We start from the raw sequence: 24,539 nt of genomic DNA, 5'->3' as shown, positions 1-24,539 counted from the left end.
GGTCATGGTGTATGATCTTTTTAATGTGTTGTTGGATTCTGATTGCTAGAATTTTGTTTAGGATTTTTGCATCTATGTTCATCAGTGATATTGGCCTGTAGTTTTCTTTTTTTGTGGGATCTTTGTCAGGTTTTGGTATTAGGGTGATGGTGGCCTCATAGAATGAGTTTGGAAGTTTACCTTCCTCTGCAATTTTCTGGAAGAGTTTGAGCAGGATAGGTGTTAGCTCTTCTCTAAATTTTTGGTAGAATTCAGCTGTGAAGCCGTCTGGACCTGGGCTTTTGTTTGCTGGAAGATTTTTGATTATAGTTTCAATTTCCGTGCTTGTGATGGGTCTGTTAAGGTTTTCTATTTCTTCCTGGTCGAGTTTTGGAAAGTTGTACTTTTCTAAGAATTTGTCCATTTCTTCCTCGTTGTCCGTTTTATTGGCATATAATTGTTGATAATAGTCTCTGATGATCCTTTGTATTTCTGTGTTGTCTGTTGTGATCTCTCCATTTTTGTTTCTAATTTTATTGATTTGATTTTTCTCCCTTTGTTTCTTGATGAGTCTGGCTAATGGTTTGTCAATTTTATTTATCCTTTCAAAGAACCAGCTTTTGGCTTTGTTGATTTTTGCTATGGTCTCTTTTGTTTCTTTTGCATTTATTTCTGCTCTAATTTTTAAGATTTCTTTCCTTCTACTAACCCTGGGGTTCTTCATTTCTTCCTTTTCTAGTTGCTTTAGGTGTAGAGTTAGGTTATTTATTTGACTTTTTTCTTGTTTCTTGAGGTGTGCCTGTATTGCTATGAACTTTCCCCTTAGGACTGCTTTTACTGTGTCCCACAGGTTTTGGGTTGTTGTGTTTTCATTTTCATTCGTTTCTATGCAAATTTTGATTTCTTTTTTGATTTCTTCTGTGATTTGTTGGTTATTCAGCAGCGTGTTGTTCAGCCTCCATATGTTGGAATTTTTAATAGTTTTTCTCCTGTAATTGAGATCTAATCTTACTGCATTATGGTCAGAAAAGATGCTTGGAATGATTTCTATTTTTTTGAATTTACCAAGGCTAGCTTTATGGCCCAGGATGTGATCTATCCTGGAGAAGGTTCCATGTGCGCTTGAGAAAAAGGTGAAATTCATTGTTTTGGGATGAAATGTCCTATAGATATCAATTAGGTCTAACTGGTCTATTGTATCGTTTAAAGTTTGTGTTTCCTTGTTAATTTTCTGTTTAGTTGATCTATCCATAGGTGTGAGTGGGGTATTAAAGTCTCCCACTATTATTGTGTTATTGTTAATTTCTCCTTTCATACCTGTTAGCATTTGTCTTACATACTGCGGTGCTCCTGTGTTGGGTGCATATATATTTATAATTGTTATATCTTCTTCTTGGATTGATCCTTTGATCATTATGTAGTGACCTTCTTTGTCTCTTTTCACAACCTTTGTTTTAAAGTCTATTTTATCTGATATGAGTATTGCTACTCCTGCTTTCTTTTGGTCCCTATTTGCATGGAAAATCTTTTTCCAGCCCTTCACTTTCAGTCTGTATGTGTCCCCTGTTTTGAGGTGGGTCTCCTGTAGACAACATATGTAGGGGTCTTGTTTTTGTATCCATTCAGCCAGTCTTTGTCTTTTGGTTGGGGCATTCAACCCATTTACGTTTAAGGTAATTACTGATAAGTATGATCCCGTTGCCATTTACTTTATTGTTTTGGGTTCGAATTTATACACCATTTTTGTGTTTCCTGTCTAGAGAATATCCTTTAGTATTTGTTGGAGAGCTGGTTTGGTGGTGCAGAATTCTCTCAGCTTTTGCTTGTCTGAAAAGCTTTTGATTTCTCCTTCATACTTGAATGAGATCCTTGCTGGGTACAATAATCTGGGCTGTAGGTTATTTTCTTTCATCATTTTAAGTATGTCTTGCCATTCCCTCCTAGCTTGAAGAGTTTCTATTGAAAGATCAGCTGTTATCCTTACGGGAATTCCCTTGTGTGTTATTTGTTGTTTTTCCCTTGCTGCTTTTAATATTTGTTCTTTGTGTTTGATCTTTGTTAATTTGATTAATATGTGTCTTGGGGTGTTTCGCCTTGGGTTTATCCTGTTTGGGACTCTCTGGGTTTCTTGGACTTGGGTGATTATTTCCTTCCCCAGTTTAGGGAAGTTTTCAACTATAATCTCTTCAAGTATTTTCTCATGGTCTTTCTTTTTGTCTTCTTCTTCTGGAACCCCTATGATTTGAATGTTGTAGCGTTTAATATTGTCCTGGAGGTCTCTGAGAAAAATCTAGTTTTAGTCTACTTCCATTAACCCCCAAATTCCCTTCCTGTCCTTTTCTGAAATTATCTACTTTTATTGTAGAGATTCGTAACCTGGAGTTTATAGAGGCTTCCTGATGGCTCTAAAACCACATGAAATTATATGCAAGCCATATGTCATATAGGGCCTGTGTTTTTAAAAAGGCAAAATTTTAGTAAAGTATTAATTATACGAGTACATTTTAGAGTTGTCTGGGGATATACAAATTACTGTGTTGAAGGTTACAAGAGAGTGTATGACTGTGCCACTAACTGGATGCACATTTAGCTTCATGATTTTTTTTTTTTATTACTTGAAGTTTCATTTTGTCATACACATATATAATTCATTTTCATACATTCTGAAGTCATATGTAGCCTAATTTCCTTGAGCTCTCTACCTTATTTCTTCCCTGTTCCCATATATTTATGTGTGAAATAGTCCTAGGTGATTCTTTCTGTATACTTTTTGATATTTTATAGGTTTGTATTTTTGTTATGGTGGCTAGTTAGCTTTATTTGGTTTCTTCTCTTTTAGTTATTATCTATTGATTCCCTGTTATGTACAGTTCAGAAATTGATTATGACTTCTCCCCCTCCTCCTCCTCAGCATCTGATGTAAAATATATCTTTTTATTTTTTAGTTTTTCTTTGTCTATCTATTGATCTTTTTTCTTTTTTGGTAGTTTGTGGCTGTACCGCATAGCTTATACGATCTTAGTTCCTGGACCAGGAGTCTAACTCACGCCCTCAGCAGTGTAAGCATGGAGTCTTAACCACTGGACCACGAGGGAGTTTCCTTTAAAGGTTTAAAAAAATTGACCTTTATTTTGAGATAATTGTAACATCATATGCAAATGTAGAACGTAATACGGAGAGACCGTTTATTCAGTTTCCTCCAATGGTAACATATTGTAAAATATTGATATATATACAGTCAAGAGCTTCTCCATCTTCAGCTTCAAAAATTGTAATCAACCTGATTTCGGTATTGACCATCTAGTGATGTCCATATGTAGAGCCGAAGATGGAGAAGCTCTATACAGTCAGCAAAGACAAAACTGGGAGCCGACTGTGACTCAGATCATGATCTCCCTATTGCCAAATTAAGACTTAAATTGAAGAAAGTAGGGAACACCACTAGGCCATACAGGTATGACCTAAAGGAAATCCCTTACAATTATACAATGGAAGTGATAAATAGATTCAAGGGATTAGATCTGATAGGTGCCTGAAGAACTATGGACGGAGGTTTGTAACATGGTACAAGAGGCTGTGATCAAAACCATCTCCAAGAAAAAGTAATGCAAAAAGGTAAAATGCTTGTCTGAGGAGCCCCTACAAATAGCTGAGAAAAGAAGAGAAGTGAAAGGCAAAGAAGAAAAGGAAAGATAGCCATCTGAATGCAGAATTCCAAAGAAAAGCAAGGAGTGATAAGAAGACCTTCCTCAGTGATCCATGCAAAGAAAGAGGAAAACAATAGAATGGGAAAGACCAGAGATCTCTTCAAGACAATTAGGGATACCAAGGGAGCATTTCATGCAAAGATGGGCACAATAAAGGACAGAAACGGTATGGACCTAACAGAAGGAGAAGACAGTAAGAAGAGGTGACAAGAATACACAGAAGAACTATACAAAAAAGATCTTAATGACCCAGATAACCACAGTGGTGTGATCACACCTAGAACCAGACACCCTGGAGTGTGAAGTCAAGTGGGCCTTAGGAAGCATCACTATGAACAAAGCTAGTGGATGTGATGGAATTCCACTTGAGCTATTTCAAATCCTAAAAGATGATGCTGCAAAAGTTCTGCACTCAAACTTCCAGCAAATTTGGAAAACTCGGTAGTGACCACAGGACTGGAAAAGGTCAGTTCTCATTCCAATCCCAAAGAAAGGCAATGCCAAAAAATGTTCAAACTACCACATAATTGCACTCATTTCATATGCTAGCAAAGTAATGCTCAAAGTTCTTCAAGCCAGGCTTCAACAGAACGTGAATCCTAGAGATTCATCCAGGCTGTTGCTTGTATCAATAGTTCATTCATTTTTAAAAAATGTGTTTATTTTGGCCACACCACGTGGAGTGCAGGATCTTAGTTCCCTAACTAGGGATCAAACCCAAACCCCCTGCAGTGATAGCGTGGAGTCTTAACCGCTGGACTGCCAGAAAAGTCCCTCATTTCTTTTTATTGTTGGGTAGCATTTTGTGGTATGGATGTACCAAAATTTCCTTTAAACTACAAAGGATGTCTAGGTTCCAGGTTTGGGCTGTCATGAATGAATAAAGCTGCTACCAACATTTATGTACATTTATGAAATATAAGTTTTCATTTCTTTGGGATGAATGTTTAGTAGTTGCTAAGTCCAGTGTATTTGCATGTTTAATTAAAAAAAAAAATGATTTTCCAGATACTGCTTTACATTCCACCAGCAGTGCCTGAGTTTCTCTACATCTTCCTCAGCGTGGTATTGTCTCAGTTGTTTAATTTAGCTGTTCTGGTAGGTGTGTAATAATATTTCATTTGGTTTTAATTTGTATTTCCCTAATGGTTAATAATATTGAACATCTTTTCATGGATTTATTTGCCATCTGTATATCCTCTTTGATGTAATATCTCTTCATTTCTTTTGCCTATTTTCTAATTTAATTGTTCTAATATGCTAAGAGTTCTGTATAATAATGTCATTGACAATATTTAATTTTCAGTTTCTACATGGAAGCTTTTCATCCTTTCCACATGGAAGCTTTCTAAGAGTAAAATTTTAAAATTTTGATAAAGTTCCATTTATTGGTTTTTCCTTTTATGGATCATGCTTTTAGGGAAAAGTCTAAGAATTCTTTGCCTAGTTCCAGATCCTAGTTTTAAATTTCAACATGATCAGTTTGTATGAGGTATGAGTCTTCAAGTTGAGGTTCATATACTTGTCTGTTAACATCTACCTCAATATCATCATCTGTTGAAGAGTCTAGCTTTCCTCTGTTGAATTATTTTCATGCCTTTGTCAAAAGGCGATTCAGCATGTTTGTGCAGGTCTGTGTGGTTGGTGTTCTCTGTTCTGTTCCTTTGATCAGTGTATGGATCTCTCCACCTGTATCATGCAGTGTTTATTACTGTAGCTATATAATAAATCTGGAAGTTAGATAGACTAATTCCTCCCACTTTTTTTCCCACGAAGTTGTTAGCTATTCTAATTACTTTGGCTTTCTACATAAGCTTAGAACCGTATTATCGGTATTTGAAAGGAATTGTGCTAAATCTGTATATCATTATGAGAAGAATTGACATCAACTTGAGTCTACCAGTCCATGAACACAGTATGTCTTTACATTTTTAAGATTCTTAAATTCCTTCATCAGTGTTGTTTCATTTTAACATCTGTATCCTGTACATGTATTGTTAGGATCATACCTAAGTATTTTTTTTGGAGAAATTATTAATGATATTCTTTGTATTTTTCATTTTGATGCCCATGTGTGCATTGTTAGTTTATTGCTGGAGGAATGAGGCTCCCTGACTTCAGACTCTACTACAAAGCTGAAGTAATCAAAGCAGTACGATACTGGCACAAAAACAGAATATAAATCAGTGGAATGGGATAGAAAGTCCAGAAGTAACCCCACACACCTGTGGTCAATTAATCTATGACAAAGGAGACGGGAATATACCATGGAGAAAAGACAGTCTCTTCAGTAAGTGGTGCTGGGAAAACTGGACAGCTGTGTGTAAAAGAATGAAATTGGAACATTCTCTGAGGTAGTTTTGATGCCCATGTGTGTAGACATACAAACTGACTTCTGTGTTTTTATCTTGTATTCTGTGACCTTGTTGAGCTCATTTATTAGACCTACCCTACATAGAGATGTCCAGAGGCATTTTTCTTTTCTTTTTTTGAAATCCATTAGTCTTTCTAATGTATCTTGGTATTGGTTTTTCTGGATTGATTTCCCAGTACTTTGTGTGCTTTTTCAGTATTTTATTTCAGGTCTTTTAGTTTTAGAATTTTTCTTTTTTAATTATTGTCTTGTTATTTCTAATAATTTTCACCTTCATTTCTTTTTTATTAAAATTTTATTTCCTTGCACATTCTGTATCTCTTGAGCATTATCTGTTGTGTGATTGTTCGTGGCCAGGTTTTCTTTCTGAAATTTTCAAAATTTTCAAATTCTTTCATTTCTGTTACCTCATTTTTTAGTTTTTCTGAATAATAATGTTCTTCCACGTTTTCTGTCGTTCTCTAGGATATAATTTTTACCTGTTGTTTTTACCTGTTGTAATGGGTCATTCTGTTCCTTGTGTCTTATGACATACAATTTGACCCCAGTCCTTTCATGTTGTTCATTTTATGATACGTTTTCCTGAGCTTTTCGGAGTGAGGGAGGGGTCAGGGTAGATTTTCTAGCCATGCTACTCTAGACCCCCTTCTTTTTTTAAAAATGGTTTTATAAATATATATATATATATATATATATATATATTTCTATTTTCTGAGATCTGGCTCTTTTTCACTCACCCACTTTCATCTGGATCCTCTCTCTGTTTTGCCCTAGTTGTGCCTGTGTTAATCACTTGGAATTCTTCTCCCAGAAATTTCGTTTCGGTTACAGGGCTTTTCCCAGGAAGGAGGACTTCAGCCTCTTGTTTGAGTCTGCTCTCATCATTTCTTAGACTGTTTCGTCCCTTTCATTTGCAGCTATCCTCAAACTGCCTTTCTAAATTCTAGAGATTCGTGACTTGGGGTTCTCCTCCTTCAGTTACCCAGTTACTTCTGCCCATTTCCTTCAGCAGATATGCTAAGAGCATGTCAGTCCTATAGTTGGTGATTTAACCAGATTTAACCTTCTTGTATTTGAGAATTCATGGGTGTGCCTTATCACCCATTGTTGTAGATTTTGTCTGTTGGGTTTTGGTTTGACTGTCCTGGTAACTTTTTTTTTTTTTTTTGGTGAAGTGAAAGATTCTAGATTAAAAAAATTCATTGAAAGATTTTATTCAAGAGAATTGCAACACAGGTTTGCATTAAAAAAAGAATGCTCTGGCTACATTATGGAAAACTGGTTCAGTGCATAGGAGACTAGTTAGGAGACTAGTAATGATCCAGTTGACATGATGGTGGCTTAGTAGTCTAGGATGGTGGCGGTAAGGCTGGAAGGTTTGAATCCTATTTTGTTGACCTTGTTGGATGTCAGAGAATTGCAGAGTGAGTAGACATGGACGATCTACCAGGATTGGGGCTCTTGAACTGTTTGGGTGGTTGCACTGTTTCCTGGTACTGGGGATATTCATGGAAGCGTAGGTGGTGGGTTTTTCTGTGGGGGAAGATCAGGGAGCAGATGTGGTATTTATAAGCGCTGAGTTTGAGGCCTTGCAGTAATCTGTCCCCTATCCCTAAATTTACACATAGGCACACATATTTTAATTCTTCATTGAGCCCTTTCCTGACCCTCTCATCATGTCTCTTTCTGATATAGAACTTTATTATTTATTTTCCTATCTTAACAGTTAACACATTTGTATTACTGCGTGTTATTACCATCTTTTCCCTAGACCAGCTGCTGGCAAACTTTTCTTAAAAGGACAGGTAGTAAATATTACAGGCTTTGAGGGGCCGAGAGACAAAAATAAAGGTATCATATAGACATTTACTATCCTTTATACTGTAATCACTTAAAAATGTACAAACTATTCCTGTGGGGCCCTGCAAAAGTAGACAGCTTGCCAGAATTGGCCCACAGGCTACGGTTTGCTGACCACTGTACTAGACTATTGGAGAAGGCAATGGCACCCCACTCCAGTACTCTTGCCTGGAAAATCCCATGGACGGAGGAGCCTGGTAGGCTGCAGTCCATGGGGTCGCTAAGAGTCGGACACGACTGAGCAACTTCACTTTCACTTTTCACTTTCATGTATTGGAGAAGGAAATGGCAACCCACTCCAGTGTTCTTGCCTGGAGAATCCCAGGGACGGGGGAGCCTGGTGGGCTGCCGTCTATGGGGTCGCACAGAGTCAGACATGACTGAAGCGACTTAGCAGCAGCAGCAGCAACAGCAGCAGCAGCAGCACTAGACTATAATTGCTATATTTGCCTCCTAGTTGCAGGCATGTTGTGTGGAGCATTTAGGTTGGATTTAGTAAATTTCTGAAGAAAGAGTGAATATTGTACTTACAGATTTGAAGCCCAGGCGAGAGAGCAGAATAGATACTTGGGAGTGGTCTTCAAATTGTAATTGAAGACGTAAGAGTAGATGAGATCACTTGGTAAGAATGTAAGGAAGGAGAGGCCCTAAGATGAAGCCTTTTTCTATAACTTAAACAGAGTGGAGAGTAAATGATGACTAATTCAAAGGTACTTGTGCCATAGATGATAGTACCTATTGCTGACTGACCTAAGCCATTTGGCCGTTTACACCCATAGGTTCTTTTGGATGAATAGAAGGCCTTTAACTGTATAAATAGGTGAGGGTAATAGGCGATTTTCCTTAGAAATTTTACTACCAGTGAGTTATACTATTATTATTATTGTTGTTTTTGGCCATGCTGTATGACTTGTGGGATCTTAGTTCCCCAATCAGGGATTGAACCCAGGTCTTCAGTGAAAGTGCTGAGTCCTAACCATTGAACTGCCAGGGAATTCCCAGTGAGTTATAATAAAATAAGCCTTAGACAGAATTTGCTGTTAATTCTTACACAAGTGTGTCTTGGCGAGCAGTCACAAGAAGTCATGGAGCTTGTTTTATGAGGTTAGCTCTTTTAGATCCTGAACTACCACCTAGCAATAAAACTTAACCCTGAAGGAGACCCGGGTTCGATCCCTGGGTTGGGAAGATCCCCTGGAGAAGGAAATGGCAACCCACTCCAGTATCCTTTCCTGGAAAATCTTATGGACAGAGGAGCCTGGTGAACTGCAGTCTATGGGGTCGCAAAGAGTCGGGCACGACTGAGCGACTAACACTAAGACACCAGGAAGATCTGACTAGAATTAGGGAACAAAATCTTTCAAGATGAGGTGGGCCACAGAATCACTTAGACTCAAAAACTTCTCTGTAGGGCTTGTCAGATTCTTAAACTGCAAACAGGTAAGACTCAAGGCACTTGTACAGTATACCTAGTTAATCCATATGTCTTGAACAAATCCAATTCAGCAATAAAAAATCATTTCCAACATCTCTTACGTTAATTAACAAACAAGTGTCTAAATTCAGAAGTTGATATTCGAAGCCCTTACTAATTGGGAATTAACTCCTGATTTGGGCACTTCACATGCTAACTAACCTCCTCTGAAGTGTAGATTCCTCATTTATTTAGAGTACTTTAGAAGTTAACCCACCACTTCTAGCCTTGTTGAAGTAGTATTTTGATGGAAATTACAGTGTGGCAGTAACTTGATCATATTTTCGAAGAGATAGGCTGCTTGAAGCTTTTTTGTTGTCTACTATCTTGTTTTTTTAATTAATTAATTAATTTATTTATTTTTGACTGCGCTGGATCTTCTTGCTGCCTTCAGGCTTTCTCTGCTTGTAGAGAGCGGTGGCTACTCTCCAGTTGCCGTTCATGGGCATCTCTTTGCGGCGGCTTCTCTTGCTGCAGAGCACGTGCTCCCGGGCTTCAGTAGTTGCAGCACATGGGCTTAGTTGCTCCGCTCCAGGTGGGATCTTCCTGGACCAGGGATCGAACATGTCCCCTGTGTTGGCAGGCGTATTCTTAACCACTGGACCACCAGGGAAGTCCTTGTGTACTCTCTTTAAACAGTTTGTAAACAATTGAGTGTAGTAGTTATTACAATCAGAATACCTTTCTCTTCCAGTTTTAGTTAACGGTTGGATTAGGCAAACAGTTTATACAGGCAGATTTTGACTATTGGTAGTTTTTCAGGTGAATAAAGACAGCTTTCTTTATAGAGTGATCAGATAACACTTCATTAATATTTGTATTTGCTCAACATTTATTATAATTTGTATGATTAGTCAATACATAAAGCATTCTCTGTATTAATAGTGTTGAAGCCTAAACCCAGAAACATTAAATATAGAATTATATTCAGGGCTCTTTCTTTTTAGTGTTGAACCTTATTAGAAGTAATAGTTTTAGCAGTTTCTCTTTCCATCACATCAAATAAATGTTACTAATTTGAATTTTGTTTGGCAGTTTCCTTTACATTAAATATATATCTGTCTTTAAGCATGAGTTTATATCTAGATTAATATTTCAGTGTATTTAACAAAGTTTATAATTTGGGTTCCATGGGATTCTTTTTCCTACAAAGAGATTAATTTATCACTGCAGTTTAAGAAAACTTGACAGAGGCACAATAACAAAAGATCATTAAATGGAATAATATTAATAACATATTGCATCTAGCAGTATATTAAAATAATAATACACCATGACATGTGGCCTTTAATCGAAAAATGTAAACATTTACTGTATTTGTATATGTAATCAAATAATCCATTATATCACTGTGTTAAGGGGAGAAGGGATATATGTGCTGTCCTTAGTCGCTCATTCATATCCGACTCTGCAAAACCATAGACTGCAACACACCAGGCTCCTCTGTCCATGGGGATTCTGCAGGCAAGAATACTGGAGTGGGTTGCCATGCCCTCCTCCAGGGGATCTTCCCAACCCAGGGATTGAACCTAGGTCTCCTGTGTTGCAGGCGGATTCTTTACCAGCTGAACTACCAGAGATATCTAGTTATTTTAATAATTGCTATTAAGACATTTATGAGAGAGCCTCTTAGTAAACTTAGAAGGATACTTCTTTATCTTTTGATACAAAATACCTGTCTAAAGTTTATTTTCATTTTTATGTGATTTTTAAGGTCATAACAATGACTAATTTACTTTTTTGAAACATTAATTGTTTGAGATAGACTACATTAGTTGCAGGCTTAAAAAATTGGTTCTGGCTGACTTAAAAGCAAAATCATATTGGAAGACTATGAGGTAGTTCATCGACTGAGTAGAGACACCAGGTAACTAGGAATATAGCAAGTTCAGAAATAGGCATGGCTCACTGCCTTGTCCAGATACTTCCTTTGGTAATTAACATGCTTTTTAAAAAAATTTCCCCCTTTCTATTTTGCTCTGAGTTCAGAGTTACAGGGAAGAGTTCTGTTGGCAGAGTTGGAGCTCATGCTGTTGATGCTAGGAGAGAGTGAGATGATTTTCTTTTTTCTTTTTTTGGAGATGCTTTAATAGATGGTCCATCAAGACTACACAGTGGAGAGTATATAATTCCCCATAGAAACCTGGGTGCAGTTAGGACAGGGGCATGGGTCTTAGGCAGCTGAGCTCTGTCTCCCACTCCGCACAGAACTAAGCAACAGGTATCCAGTAAAATAGATAGGAGTTTTGACTTTTTAGCTTCCTATAGTTCATCATTTAAAGTCTAAAACTGATTAATCCTTAATCTTTAAGAACAAAATCTAAAAAAAATAAATGCCAGAGACCTTAATTTATACTAGCAGTATCAATATTTAGATAATGAAATTTTTGTTTTTCTTACAGACAATGCGAAGACACAGAAATGAAGTGACAGTTGAATTGCGAAAGGTAAGAGTGATTTGTGTTTAATTAAAAAATAGATTTTTTTCTGATGTTAAAACTTTGTATAACTTTAATAATGAAAATACTATGGCAGATTAGTGGGCATCCCTAAAACTATACAGCATAGAAACATATGGTTAAATAATTTATGATGGTATACATTTTTAGTACCTTCCATTTATTGAGGTGTTAGGTACTGTGTGAAGTACTGTCCCACTGTCATTGAAATTCTCATAACATCTGGTAAAGTTAGATACTGTTTGTTAAAGACATTTAGAGAAATAAATAACAATAGAATAACCTTATATTCTACCAGTTGGATGCAACTGCTGTTAAAAATTTGTTTTGTTTTCTTCCATTACTTTTGAATTGCCCTTGATTAGATTGTGTTTTTATGCAAGCACATTTTATTTTTTTAAGCACATTTTATTTTAAGCAAATTTTAATTATCAATTAAGTAAGTACACATAATAAATTCTGTCTATATACCCACGTACATTTAAAAAATAGATTTGAAACTTCTAAATCTGTGTGTTTGTCTTAGGTTAGATTTTCTTCATCTGATTCACTCCTAAAACTCACATATTATCTTAAATCTTTCCAGTTTCAGAGAAAGACTATCTTGATTCAGAGAGTACACACTCTCTTAGTGAGTCACTAAAATTAAATGGACTTCCCTGGTGGCTCAGACGTTAAAGCATCTGTCTACAATGCGGGAGACCTGGGTTCAGACCCTGGGTTGGGAAGATCCCCTGGAGAAGGAAATGGCAATCCACTCCAGTACTATTGCCTGGAAAATCCCATGGACGGAGGAGCCTGGTAGGCTACAGTTTATGGGGTCGCAAAGAGTCGGACACAACTGAGCGACTTCACTTCACTTAGTACATTTATTTACTCAGTAAGTCTTTAATACCCACTTTGTGTCATGAATTTTTACTCAGCATTGATATTATGCTACTTGGTATAGTATATAGTTCCTGAGATCCATTCTTCCATACCCCTTCTGACCCATTTTTTATTAAATTTGAAAAATACTTGCTAATCTCAGTTCTTTCGACTCCTTAGCTTCATGGATACTCAGAGATTAACCTCAGTGATTTGTCAGTTTTCAGATCGTTGGGTCATTTGGACCAGAGAACTGAACTAAGCCTTAGCTTTTAATAAAGTGAGTGAGGTGAGCTCCTTGCCAATCTTAAACACTTTGGACTTAGCTTCTTTTTCGTTTTAACTTTTTATTAGCACATACATACAAAATATCAACACAACTTAAGTGTACAGCTTGATGAATTTTCACAAAGTGAACACATCTGTATCCTAAGGCCCCTTCACAGTTAGTGCTATGCCCCAAGGTAACCATTACCCTGATTTCTAATGTTATAGGTTATTTTGCAGATTTTGAACTTTATATAAATGGAATAGTATGTGTCCTTTTGTATTTGGTTTTTCATTCATCTTGTGAAGATCATTCTCTGTAGGAGAGCCACTAGGAATAAAATTGAAATTAAATAATTATTCATTTTTTGTTAGCTCTTCATATTACATCAACTCTCTCCCCAGATATAAGCCTTCATTTTCCCTTAACTTTTCATGCTTGGAATACAATTCTGAGACTTTTGTATTGGTCTTGGTATTATTCAGAATTCGCTCCTGTTTTAAGCTTTTTAGCTCTTCTGATACGCTTATAAATCTAAGCTCTTATATTTGCTTGGTGATTTGTTTCTCTTATATTAATAGTTGTGCTCCCTCTGTATTTAATTTATAGAATTAAAGTTTCTTCCTTGCCAGAGTACATCTTTTCTTAATATCCACCTTGGTTTCTTTGGAGATCACTTTTTTTTTTAAACTTTTATTTTATATTGGAGTATAATTGATTAACAATGTTGTGTTTGTTTCAGCTGTACAACAGAGTTATTCACTTAAACATATACTTGTATCTGTTCTTTATCAAATTCTTTTCCATTCAGGTTTTTAAGAATACTGAGCGAGTTCCCTGTGATACACAGTAGGTCCTTGTTGGTTGTGTGCTCAGTGGCTTTAGTCCTGTCCAACTCTTTGCAACCTTGTGGACTGTAGCCCACCAGGCTTCTCTGTTCTTGGGATTTTCCCAGCAAGAATACTGGAGTGGGTTGCCATGCCCTTCTTTAGGGGATCTTCCTGACCCAGGGATCAAATCCGTGTGGTGGTTGTGGTGGTGGTTTAGTCTAGAGACCTCTTTCTTAGCTCTTCATTTTTTCCCTTCTGGATAACATTATTTCCTTTCTAATTACTCTGATTAATTCCTGAAAAAAATGCTTGTAGGATGATCAAAATAAAATTAACTGAAGAAATTTCAGGCAGTTCCTTATTTCACATTTCCGAATTCCTTGAGTAAGCAGCAGAAAGTGACCCCTTCCTGAAACAAAGCATAGACTTCAAAGCTTAATTGATTTTGATGTACTTCTTCAGAGGTGTGAAGAGCCCTTCAAAAGAAGATTCTTCCACTGTTTAAGGACAAAGTGTCTGTCTTTGATTTCAGCCTTGTTATCTCTATTGCTCCATTGAGGAGAAAATCACAGCATTGTTATTACTGACACTGAGATTGTTGAAAATACAAGGGAGCTAGTTCCCAGAGTTTCTTAGATTAGCTCTACACGTTTCTACTAGATGGTCAGCTTTTAAATTGAATATGTTAACCACACTCCTCCCATCCAACCCCAGCTTCCCTCACCCCAGTACTCCTAGGTCTCTTCCCCAGCCCATCTCAAAATGCTTAGTCAGATTTTGGACATGTAGTTGAAAGTGTTAGTCACTTCATTGTGTCCACCTCTTTGCAACCCCATGGACTGTAGCTCCTGTGTCCGTAGAATTCTCCAGGCAAGAATACTGGAGTGGGTTGCCATTCCCTTCTTCAGAAGATCTTCCCAACCTAGGGACTGAAGCTGGGTCTCCTGCATTGCAGACAGATTTTTTTTTCTACCGTCTGAGCCACCAAGGAGGCCTGGCATGCTGCCATTCTTGGGGTCGCAAAGAGTCGGACACAACTGAGCGACTGAAATGAACTGAACTGAACTGAGCCACCAAGGAATCGCAGACATGTAGTTGGTAAATGAAAGTGAAAGTCACTCAGTCATGTCCAACTCTTTGCAACCCCATGGACTATGCAGTCCATTCTCTAGGCCAGGATACTGGAGTGGGTAGCCTTTCCCTTCTCCAGGGAATCTTCCCAACCCAGGAATTGAACCCAGGTCTCCTGCATTGCAGGTGAATTCCGTACCAGCTAAGCCACAAGGGAAGCCCAGGAATACTGGAGTGGGTAGCCTGTCCCTTCTCCAGTGGATCTTCCTGACCCAGGAATCAAACCGGGGTCTGGAATTGTGATATCTTAAATTTTTACTTAAATTTACATCGCTTATTGAAATTTTACGAAAAACACTTTAGTTATAGAGTAGTGCTATTCAGAAGACCTGATCTGTGACAAGTCAGGGAGCTTGTCTCAAAATAATAAACAAATCTAAAGCAGAGGAATGGATCAGTGAGCTGGAAGATAAAATGGTGAAATTAACTTCTGAAGAGCAGAATAAAGTAAAAAGAATGGAAAGAACTGAGGATAGTTTCAGAGACCGCTGGGATAATATCAAACACACCAACATTCGAGTTATAGGGATCCCAGAAGAAGAGAAAAAGAAAGGATATGAGAAAATTTTCAAAGAGATTATAGTTGAAAATTTCCCCAGCATGGAAAAGGAAATAGTGAATCAAGTCTAAGAGGCACAAAGAGCCCCATACTGGATAAACCCAAGGAGAAATATGCCAAGACACATACTAATCAAACTAACAAAGACTAAACACAAAGAAAAAATATTAAAAGCAGCCAGGGAAAAGCAACAAGTAACATACAAGGGAAGCACCATATGTTTAACAGTTGATCTTCCAACAGAAACTCTGCAGGCTAGAAGGGAATGGAAGGATGTATTTAAAGTACTAAAAGGGAAAAATCTACAACCAAGATTGCTGTACCCAGCAAGGATCTTATTCAGAATTGATGGAGAAATAAAAAGCTTTACAGACAAGCAAAAGTTAAGAGAATTCAGTACCACCAAACCAGCTTTACAGCAAATGTTAAAGGGACTTATATAGTCAAGAAATACAAAAGAAGAAAAAAGATCTACAAAATCGACCTCAAACAATTTAAAAATGGCAATAGGAACATATATATATCAATAATTACTTCAAATGTAAATGGATTAAATGCTCCAACCAAAAGACACAGACTAGCTGAATGGATCCAAAAACAAGATCCATATATACGCTGTCTTCAAGAAATGCACTTCAGACCTAAAGACACATATAGACTGAAAGTGACAGGATGAAAAAATATATTCCATGCAGATGGGAAGCAAAAGAAAGCTGGAGTAGCAATCCTCATGTCACACAAAATAGACCTTAAAATAAAGAATATTGCAAGAGATAAGGAAGGACACTACATAATGATCAAGGGATCAGTCCAAGAGGAAGACATAGCAATTGTAAATATCTGTGCACCCAACATAGGAGCACCTCCATACACAAGACAAGCACTAACAGACATAGAGGAGAAATTGACAGTAACACAATAATAGTAGGAGACTTTAACACCCCACTCACACCAATGGACAGATCATCAAAACAAAATTAATAAGGAAACACAAGTCTTAAATGACACAGTAGATGAGACAGATCTCACTGATATCTTTAGGACATTCCATCCAAATGCAGAAGAATACAAGTGCACATGGAACATCTCCAGGATAGACCACATCTTAGGTCACAAATCAAACCTCAGTAAATTTAAGAAAATTAAAATCATATCAAGTATCTTCTCCGACCACAATGCTATGAGACTAGATATCAATTAACAAGAAAAAGCTATAAGAAACACAGGGGAGATTAGACAATGCGTTTCTAAATAACCAGCAGGTTACTGAAGAAGTCAAAAGGGAAATTAAAAAAATTTCTAGAAACAAATGACAAAACACGACAAAACCTATGGGATGCAACAAAAGCAGTTAAGAGGGAAGTTTATAGCAATACAATCCTACCTCAAGAAACAAGAAAAACATCGAATAGACAACCTAACTTTACACCTAAAACAACTGGAAAAAGAACAAAAAACCGCCAAAGTTAGTAGATGGAAAGAAATCAGAAAGATCCAAGCAGAAATAAATGAAAAAGAAATGAAAGAATAAAGATTAATACAACTAAAAGCTGGTTCTTTGAGAAGATAAACAAAATTGACAAATCCTTAGCCAGACTCATCAAGAAAAAAAGAAGAATCAAATCAACAAAATTAGGAATGAAAAAGGAGAGGTTACAACAGACAATGCAGAAATACAGAGGATTATAAGAGACTATTATGAACAACAATATGGCAATAAAATGGATATCCTGGAAGAGATGGACAGATTCTTAGAAAAGTTCAATCTTCCAGGACTGAACCAGGAAGAAACAGAAATTATGAACAACCCAATTACAAGCACTGGAATTGAAGCTGTGATCAAAAATCTCCCAAAGAACAAAAGCCCAGGACCAGATGGCTTCACAAGAAAATTCTCTCAAACATTTAGAGAAGAGCTAATGCCTATCCTTCTAAATCCTTCAAGAAACTGCAGAGGAAGGAATACCTCCAAACTCATTCTACAAGGCCACCATCACCCTAATACCAAAACCAGACGAAAACAACACAAGAAAACTACAGGCCACTATCACTGATGAACATAGATACAAAAATCCTCAACAAAATTTTAGCAAACAGAATTCAGCAACACATCAAAAAGCTCATACACCATGATCAAGTTGGGTTTATTCCAGGAATGCAAGGATTCTTCAATATACACAAATCAATCAATGTGGTACACCATATTAACAAATTGAAAGACAAAAACCATAATGTAATCTAAATAGATGCAGAAAAAGCCTTTGACAAAATTCAGCACCTATTTATGATTAAAACTCTTCAAAAAATGGGCATAGAAGGTACCAACCTCAACATAGTAAAGGCAATATATGATAAGCCTGTAGCAAACAGAATTCTCAATGGTGAAAAACTGAAAGCATTCCCCCTAAGATCAGGAACAAGACAAGGGTGTCCACTTTCACCATTATTCAACATAGTTCTGGATGTCCTAGCTACAACAATCAGAGAAGAAAACTAAAAGGAATCCAGGTCAGAAAAGAAGTAAAGCTCTCACTGTTTACAGATGACATGATACTATACATAGAAAACCCTGAAGATAGTATCAGAAAATACTAGAGCTAATCAGTGAATTTAGCAAAGTTGCAGGATACAAAATCAATACACAGAAATCACTTGCATTTCTATATACTAACAATGAAAAATCAGAAGGAGAAATTAAGGAATCAATCCCATTCACCATTGCAACAGAAATAATTAAATATCTAGGAATAAACTTACCTAAGCAGACAAAAGAACTGTTCACAGAAAATTGTAAGACACTAATGAAAGAAATCAAAGACAACATAAACAGATGGAGAGATACTCCATGTTCCTGGGTACGAAGAATCAATATTGTGAAAATGACTATACTACCAAACGCAATCTACAGATTCAATGCGATCCCTATCATTACCATTGACATTTTTCACAGAACTGGAACAAAACAATCTCACAATTCATATAGAAACAAAAAGACCCTGAATAGCCAAAGCAGTCTTGAGAAAGAAGAATGGAGCTGGAGGAATCAACCTTCTTGACTTCAGATTATACTACAAAGCTATAGTCATCAAGACAGTATAGTACTGGCACAAAAACAGAAATACAGACCAACGGAACAAGGTAGAAAGCCCAGAAGTAAACCCATGCACTTATGGGTACCTTATTTTTGACAGAGGAGGCAAGAATATACAATGGAGCAGAGATAGCCTCTTCAATAAATGGTTCTGGGAAAAGTGGACAGCTACATGTAAAAGAATGAAATTTGAATACTTCCTAATACCATACACAAAGATAAACTCAAAATGGTTTAAAGACCAGAAACTATAAAACTCTTAAAGGAAAACATAGGAAGAACACTCAGTGACATAAATCAAAGCAAGATCCTCTTTGACCCACCTCCTCAGTTCAGTTCAGTTCAGTTGCTCAGTCGTGTCCGACTCTTTGCGACGCCATGAATTGCAGCACACCAGGCCTCCCTGTCCATCACCAACTCCCGGAGTTCACTCAGACTCACGTCCATCAAGTCAGTGATGCCATCCAGCCATCTCATCCTCTGTCATCCCCTTCTCCTCCTGCCCCCAATCCCTCCCAGCATCAGAGTCTTTTCCAGTGAGTCAACTCTTCACATGACCCACCTCCCTAGAGTAATGGAAATAAAAACAAAAGTAAACTAGTGGGACCTGATTCAACTTAAAAGCTTTTGCACAGCAAAGGAAAGTATAAGTAAAGTGAAACCCTAACCCTCAGAATGGGAGAAAATCATAGCAAATGAAGCAACTGACAAAGGATTAATTTCTAAAATATACAAGCAGCTCACACAACTCAATGCCAGAAAAACAACGCAGTCAAAAAGTGGGGAAAAGACCTAAACAGACATTTCTCCAAAGAAGTCATACAGATGGCTAACAAACACATGAAAAGATGCTGAACATCGCTCATTATTCAGTTCAGTCGCTCAGTCGTGTCTGACTTTTTGGGACCTCATGAATTGCAGCACACCAGGCCTCCCTGTCCATCACCAATTCCTGTAGTGCACCCAAACTCATATCCATCAAGTCGGTGATACCATCCAACCATCTCATCCTCTGTCGTCCCCTTCTCCTCCTGCCCCCAATCCCTCCCAGCATCAGTCTTTTCCAGTGAGTCAACTCTTCACATGAGGTGGCCAAAGTATTGGAGTTTCAGCTTTAGCATCATTCCTTCCAAAGAACACGCTGGACTGATCTCCTTTAGAATGGACTGCTTGGATCTCCTTGCAGTCCAAAGGACTCTCAAGAGTCTTCTCCAACACCACAGTTCAAAAGCATCAATTCTTCGGCACTCAGCTTTCTTCACAGTCCAACTCTCACATCCGTACATGACCACTGGAAAAACCATAGCCTTGACTAGACGGACCTTTGTTGGCAAAGTAATGTCTCTGCTTTTCAATATGCTCTCTAGGTTGGTCATAACTTTCCTTCCAAGGAGTAAGCGTCTTTTCATTTCATGGCTGCAGTCACCATCTGCAGTGATTTTGGAGCCCCAAAAAATAAAGTCTTACACTGTTTTCACTGTTACCCCATCTATTTCCCATGAAGTGATGGAACCAGATGCCATGATCTGGTTTTCTGAGTGTTGAGCTTTAACACGCTAATTATTAGATAAATGCAAATTAAAACTACAATGAGATATCAGATATCACCTCGCACCAGTTAGAATGGCCATCATCAAAAAGTTTACAAACAATAAATGCTGGAGAGGGTGTGGAGAAGAGGGAATGCTCTTGCACTGTTGGTGTGAATGTAAATTGATACAGCCACTATGGAAGATGGTATGGAGATTCCTTTAAAAACTAGGAATAAAACCACCATGTGATCCAGCAATCCCACTCCTAGGGATATACCCTGAGGAAACCAAAATTGAGAAAGACACATGTATCCCATTGTTCACTGCAGCACTATTGGCAGTAGCTAGAATCTGGAAGCAACCTGGATGTCCATCAACAGATGAATGGATAAAGAAGTTGTGGTACATATACACAATGGAATATTACTCAGCCATAAAAGAACACATTTGAGTCAGTTCCAATCTGATGGATGGACCTAGAACCTACTATAGAGAATGAAATATTCAGAAAGAGAGACATAAATATCATATTCTAATGCATATATACGGAATCTAGAAAAATGGTACTAAAGAATTTATTTACAGGGCAGCAGTGGAGAAACAGACATAGAGAATAGACTTATGGACTTGAGGAGAGGGGAGGAGAGGGTGAAATGTATGGAAAGAGTAACCAGGAAACTTACATTACCATATGTAAAACAGATCAGTTCAGTTCAGTCACTCAGTTGTGTCCGACTCTCTTGTGACCCCATGAACCACAGCATGCCAGGCCTCCCTGTCCATCACCAACTTCCGGAGTCCACCCAAACCCGTGTCCATCAAGTTGGTGATGCCATCCAACCATCTCATCCTCTGTTGTCCCCTTCTCCTGCCCTCAATCTTTCCCAGCATCAGGGTCTTTTCAAATGAGTCAGCTCTTTGCATCAGGTGGCCAAAGTATTGGAGTTTCAGCTTCAACATCAGTCCTTCCAATGAACACCCAGGACTAATCTCCTTTAGGATGGACTGGTTGGATCTCCTTCCAGTCCAAGGGACTCTCAAGAGTCTTCTCCAACACCACAGTTCAAAAGCATCAATTCTTCAGCGCTCAGCTTTCTTCACATTCCAACTCTCACATCCATACATGACCACTGGAAAAACCATAGCCTTGACTAGACGGACCTTTGTTGGTAAAGTAATGTCTCTGCTTTTGAATATGCTATCTAGGTTGGTCATAGCTTTCCTTCCAAGGAGTAAGCATCTTTTAACTTCATTGCTGCAATCACCATCTGCAGTGATTTTGGAGCCCAGAAAAATAAAGTCGGCCACTGTTTCCACTGTTTCCCCATCTATTTTCCATGAAGTGATGGGACCAGATGCCATGATCTTTGTTTTCTGAATGTTGAGCTTTAAGCCAATTTTTTCACTCTCCTCTTTCACTTTCATCAAGAAGGTCTTTAGTTCTTCTTCACTTTCTGCCATAAGGGTGGTGTCATCTGCATATCTGAGGTTATTGATATTTCTCCCAGCAATCTTGATTCCAGCTTGTGCTTCCTCCAGCCCAGCGTTTCTCATGATGTACTCTGCATATAAGTTAAATAAGCAGGGTAACAATATACAGCCTTGACGTACTCCTTTTCCTATTTGGAACCAGTCTGTTGTTCCATGTCCAGTTCTAACTGTTGGTTCCTGACCTGCATACAGATTTCTCAAGAGGCAGGTCAGGTGGTCTGGTATTCTAATCCCTTCAGAATTTTCCACAGTTTGTTGTGATCCACACAGTCAAAGGCTTTGGTGTAGTCAATAAAGCAAAAGTAGATGTTTTTCTGGAACCCTCTGTCTTTTTCGATGATCCAGTGGATGTTGGCAATTTGAGCTCTGGTTCCTCTGCCTTTTCTAAATCCAGCTTGAACATCTGCAAATTCATGGTTCACGTACTGTTGAAGCCTGGCTTGGAGGGTTTTGAGCATCACTTTACTAGTGTGTGAGATGAGTGCATTTGTGTGGTAGTTTGAGCATTCTTTGGCATTGCCTTTCTTTGGGATTGGAATGAGAACTGACCTTTTCCAGTCCTATGACCACTGCTGAGTTTTCCAAATTTGCTGGCATATTGAGTGCAGCACTTTCACAGCACCATCTTTTAGGATTTGAAATAGCTCAAGTGGAATTCCATCACCTCCACTAGCTTTGTTCATAGTGATTCTTCCTAAGACCCACTTGACTTCACATTCCAGGATGTCTGGCTCTAGGTGAATAATGACACCATTGTTGTTATCTGGGTCACGAAGATCTTTTTTGTATAGTTTTTCTGTGTTTTCTTGCCACCTCTTCTTCCTGTCTTCGCCTTCTGTTAAGTCCATACTGTTTCTGTCCTTTATTGTGCCCATCTTTGTGTGAAATGTTCCCCTAATATGTCGAATATTCTTGAAGAGATCTCTAGTCTTTCCCATTCTATTGTTTTCCTCTACTTCTTTCCATTGGTCACTGAGGAAAGCTTTCTTTTCTCTCCTTGCTATTCTTTAGAACTCTGCTTTCAAATTTGTCTTTTTTCCTTTTCTCCTTTGTCTTTCGTTTTTCTTCTTTTTTCAGCTAATTTGTAAGGCCTCCTTAGACAACCATTTTGCCTTTTTGGATTTCTTTTTCTTCGAGATGGTCTTGATCACTGCCTCCTGTACAGTGTCCGAAACCTCCGTCCATAGTTCTTCAGGCACTCTTGTCTATTAGATCTAATCCCTTGAATCTATTTGTGACTTCCATATATTTGTAAGAGATTTCATTTAGGTCATTCCTGAATGGTCTAGTGGTTTTCCCTACTTTCTTCAGTTTAAGTCTGACTTGGGGCTTCCCTCATAGCTCAGTCAGTAAAGAATCTGCCTTCAGTGCAGGAGCCGTGGGTTCGACTCCTGGGTTGGGAAGATCACCTGGAGAAGGAAATGACAACCCACTCCACTATTCTTACCTGGAGAATTCCATGGACGACGCAGAGTCGGACACAACTGAGCAACTAACACTTTCATTTTCATTTTGCAATAAGGGGTTCATGATGTGGGCCACAGTCAGCTCCCAGTGTTGTTTTTGCTGACTGTATAGAGCTTCTCTTATCTTTGGCTGCAAAGAATATAATCAGTCTGATTTTGGTATTGATTATCTGGTGATCCCCATACGTAGAGTCTTCTCTTTTGTTGTTGGAAGAGGGTGTTTGCTGTGACCAGTGCATTCTCTTGGCAAAACTCTGTTAGCCTTTGCCCTGTTTCATTTTCTAGTCGAAGGCCAAATTTGCCTGTTACTCCAGGTATCTCTTGACTTCCTACTTTTGCATTCCAGTCCCTTATAATGAACATCTTTTTTGGGTGTTAGTTCTAGAAGGTCTTGTAGGTCTTCATCAAACCATTCAACTTCAGCTTCTTCAGCATTACTAGTTGGGGCATAGACCTGGATTACTGTGATATTGGGCTGCCCTTATAGCTCAGTTGATTTATCATCTGCCTGCAATGCAGGAGTCCCGGTTCAATTCCTGGATTGGGAAGATCCCCTGGAGAAGGAAATGGCAACCCACTCCAGTATTCCTGCCTGGAGAATCCCATGGACAGTAGATCCTGGTAGGATGGCGAAAGTTGGACACAACTTAGCGACTAAACCACCACCATCACTACCACTGTGATACTGAATGATCTGCCTTGAAAACGAACAAAGATCATTCTGTTGTTTTTGAGATTGCATCCAAGTACTACATTTTGGACTCTTTTGTTGCCTTTGAGGGCTACTCCATTTCTTCTAAGGGATTTTTGCCCACAGTAATAGATACAATGGTCATCGGAGTTAAATTCACCCACTACAGTCCATTTTAGTTCACTGGTTCGTAAAATGTCAATGTTCACTCTTGCCATCTCCTGTTTGACCACTTCTAATTTACTTTGATTCATGGACCTAACATTCCAGGTTCCTATGCAGTATTGCTCTTTACAGCATTGGACTTTCCTTCCATCACCAGTCACATCCACAACTGGGCGTTATTTTTTCTTTGTCTCTGTCTCTTCATTCTTTCTGGAGTTATTTCTCCACTGATTTCCAGTAGCATATTGGGCACCTACCGACCTGGGGAGTTCATCTTTCAATGTCATATCTTTTTGCCTTTACATATTGCTTATGGGCTTCTCAAGGCAAGACTACTGAAGTGATTTGCCATTCCCTTCTCCGGTGGACCACATCCGACCGTCTTGGGTGACCTACACAGCATGGCTCATAGTTTCATTGAGTTAGACAAGGCTGTGGTCCATGTGATCAGATTAATTAGTTTTCTGTGATTGTGGTTTTCATTCTTTCTGCCCTCTGCTGGATACAGATAAGAGACTTCCTGATAGGAGAGACTGACTGAGGGGGAAACTGGGTCTTATTCAGATGTGTGAGGCCGTGCTCAGTAAATCTTTAA

At 38.2% G+C, this 24,539-nt stretch overlaps 1 protein-coding gene across 2 annotated transcripts in view; it reads left to right on the top strand.

Annotated features, from left to right (window-relative positions):
• Nucleotides 1–24,539, top strand: part of KPNA3 (karyopherin subunit alpha 3) — a 97,836-nt gene that overhangs the window by 37,531 nt on the left and 35,766 nt on the right. For both annotated transcript variants that reach the window (NM_001192773.3, XM_024999948.2), the window contains exon 2: nucleotides 11,797–11,841. In NM_001192773.3, the coding sequence (NP_001179702.3) occupies nucleotides 11,797–11,841 (45 nt within the window). The remainder of the gene's footprint in view (nucleotides 1–11,796; nucleotides 11,842–24,539) is intronic.

Source organism: Bos taurus, chromosome 12, assembly GCF_002263795.3.
Source record: "Bos taurus isolate L1 Dominette 01449 registration number 42190680 breed Hereford chromosome 12, ARS-UCD2.0, whole genome shotgun sequence".
NCBI classification, from domain to species: Eukaryota; Metazoa; Chordata; class Mammalia; order Artiodactyla; family Bovidae; genus Bos; species Bos taurus.
This window is presented reverse-complemented; position numbering and strand designations above follow the sequence as displayed.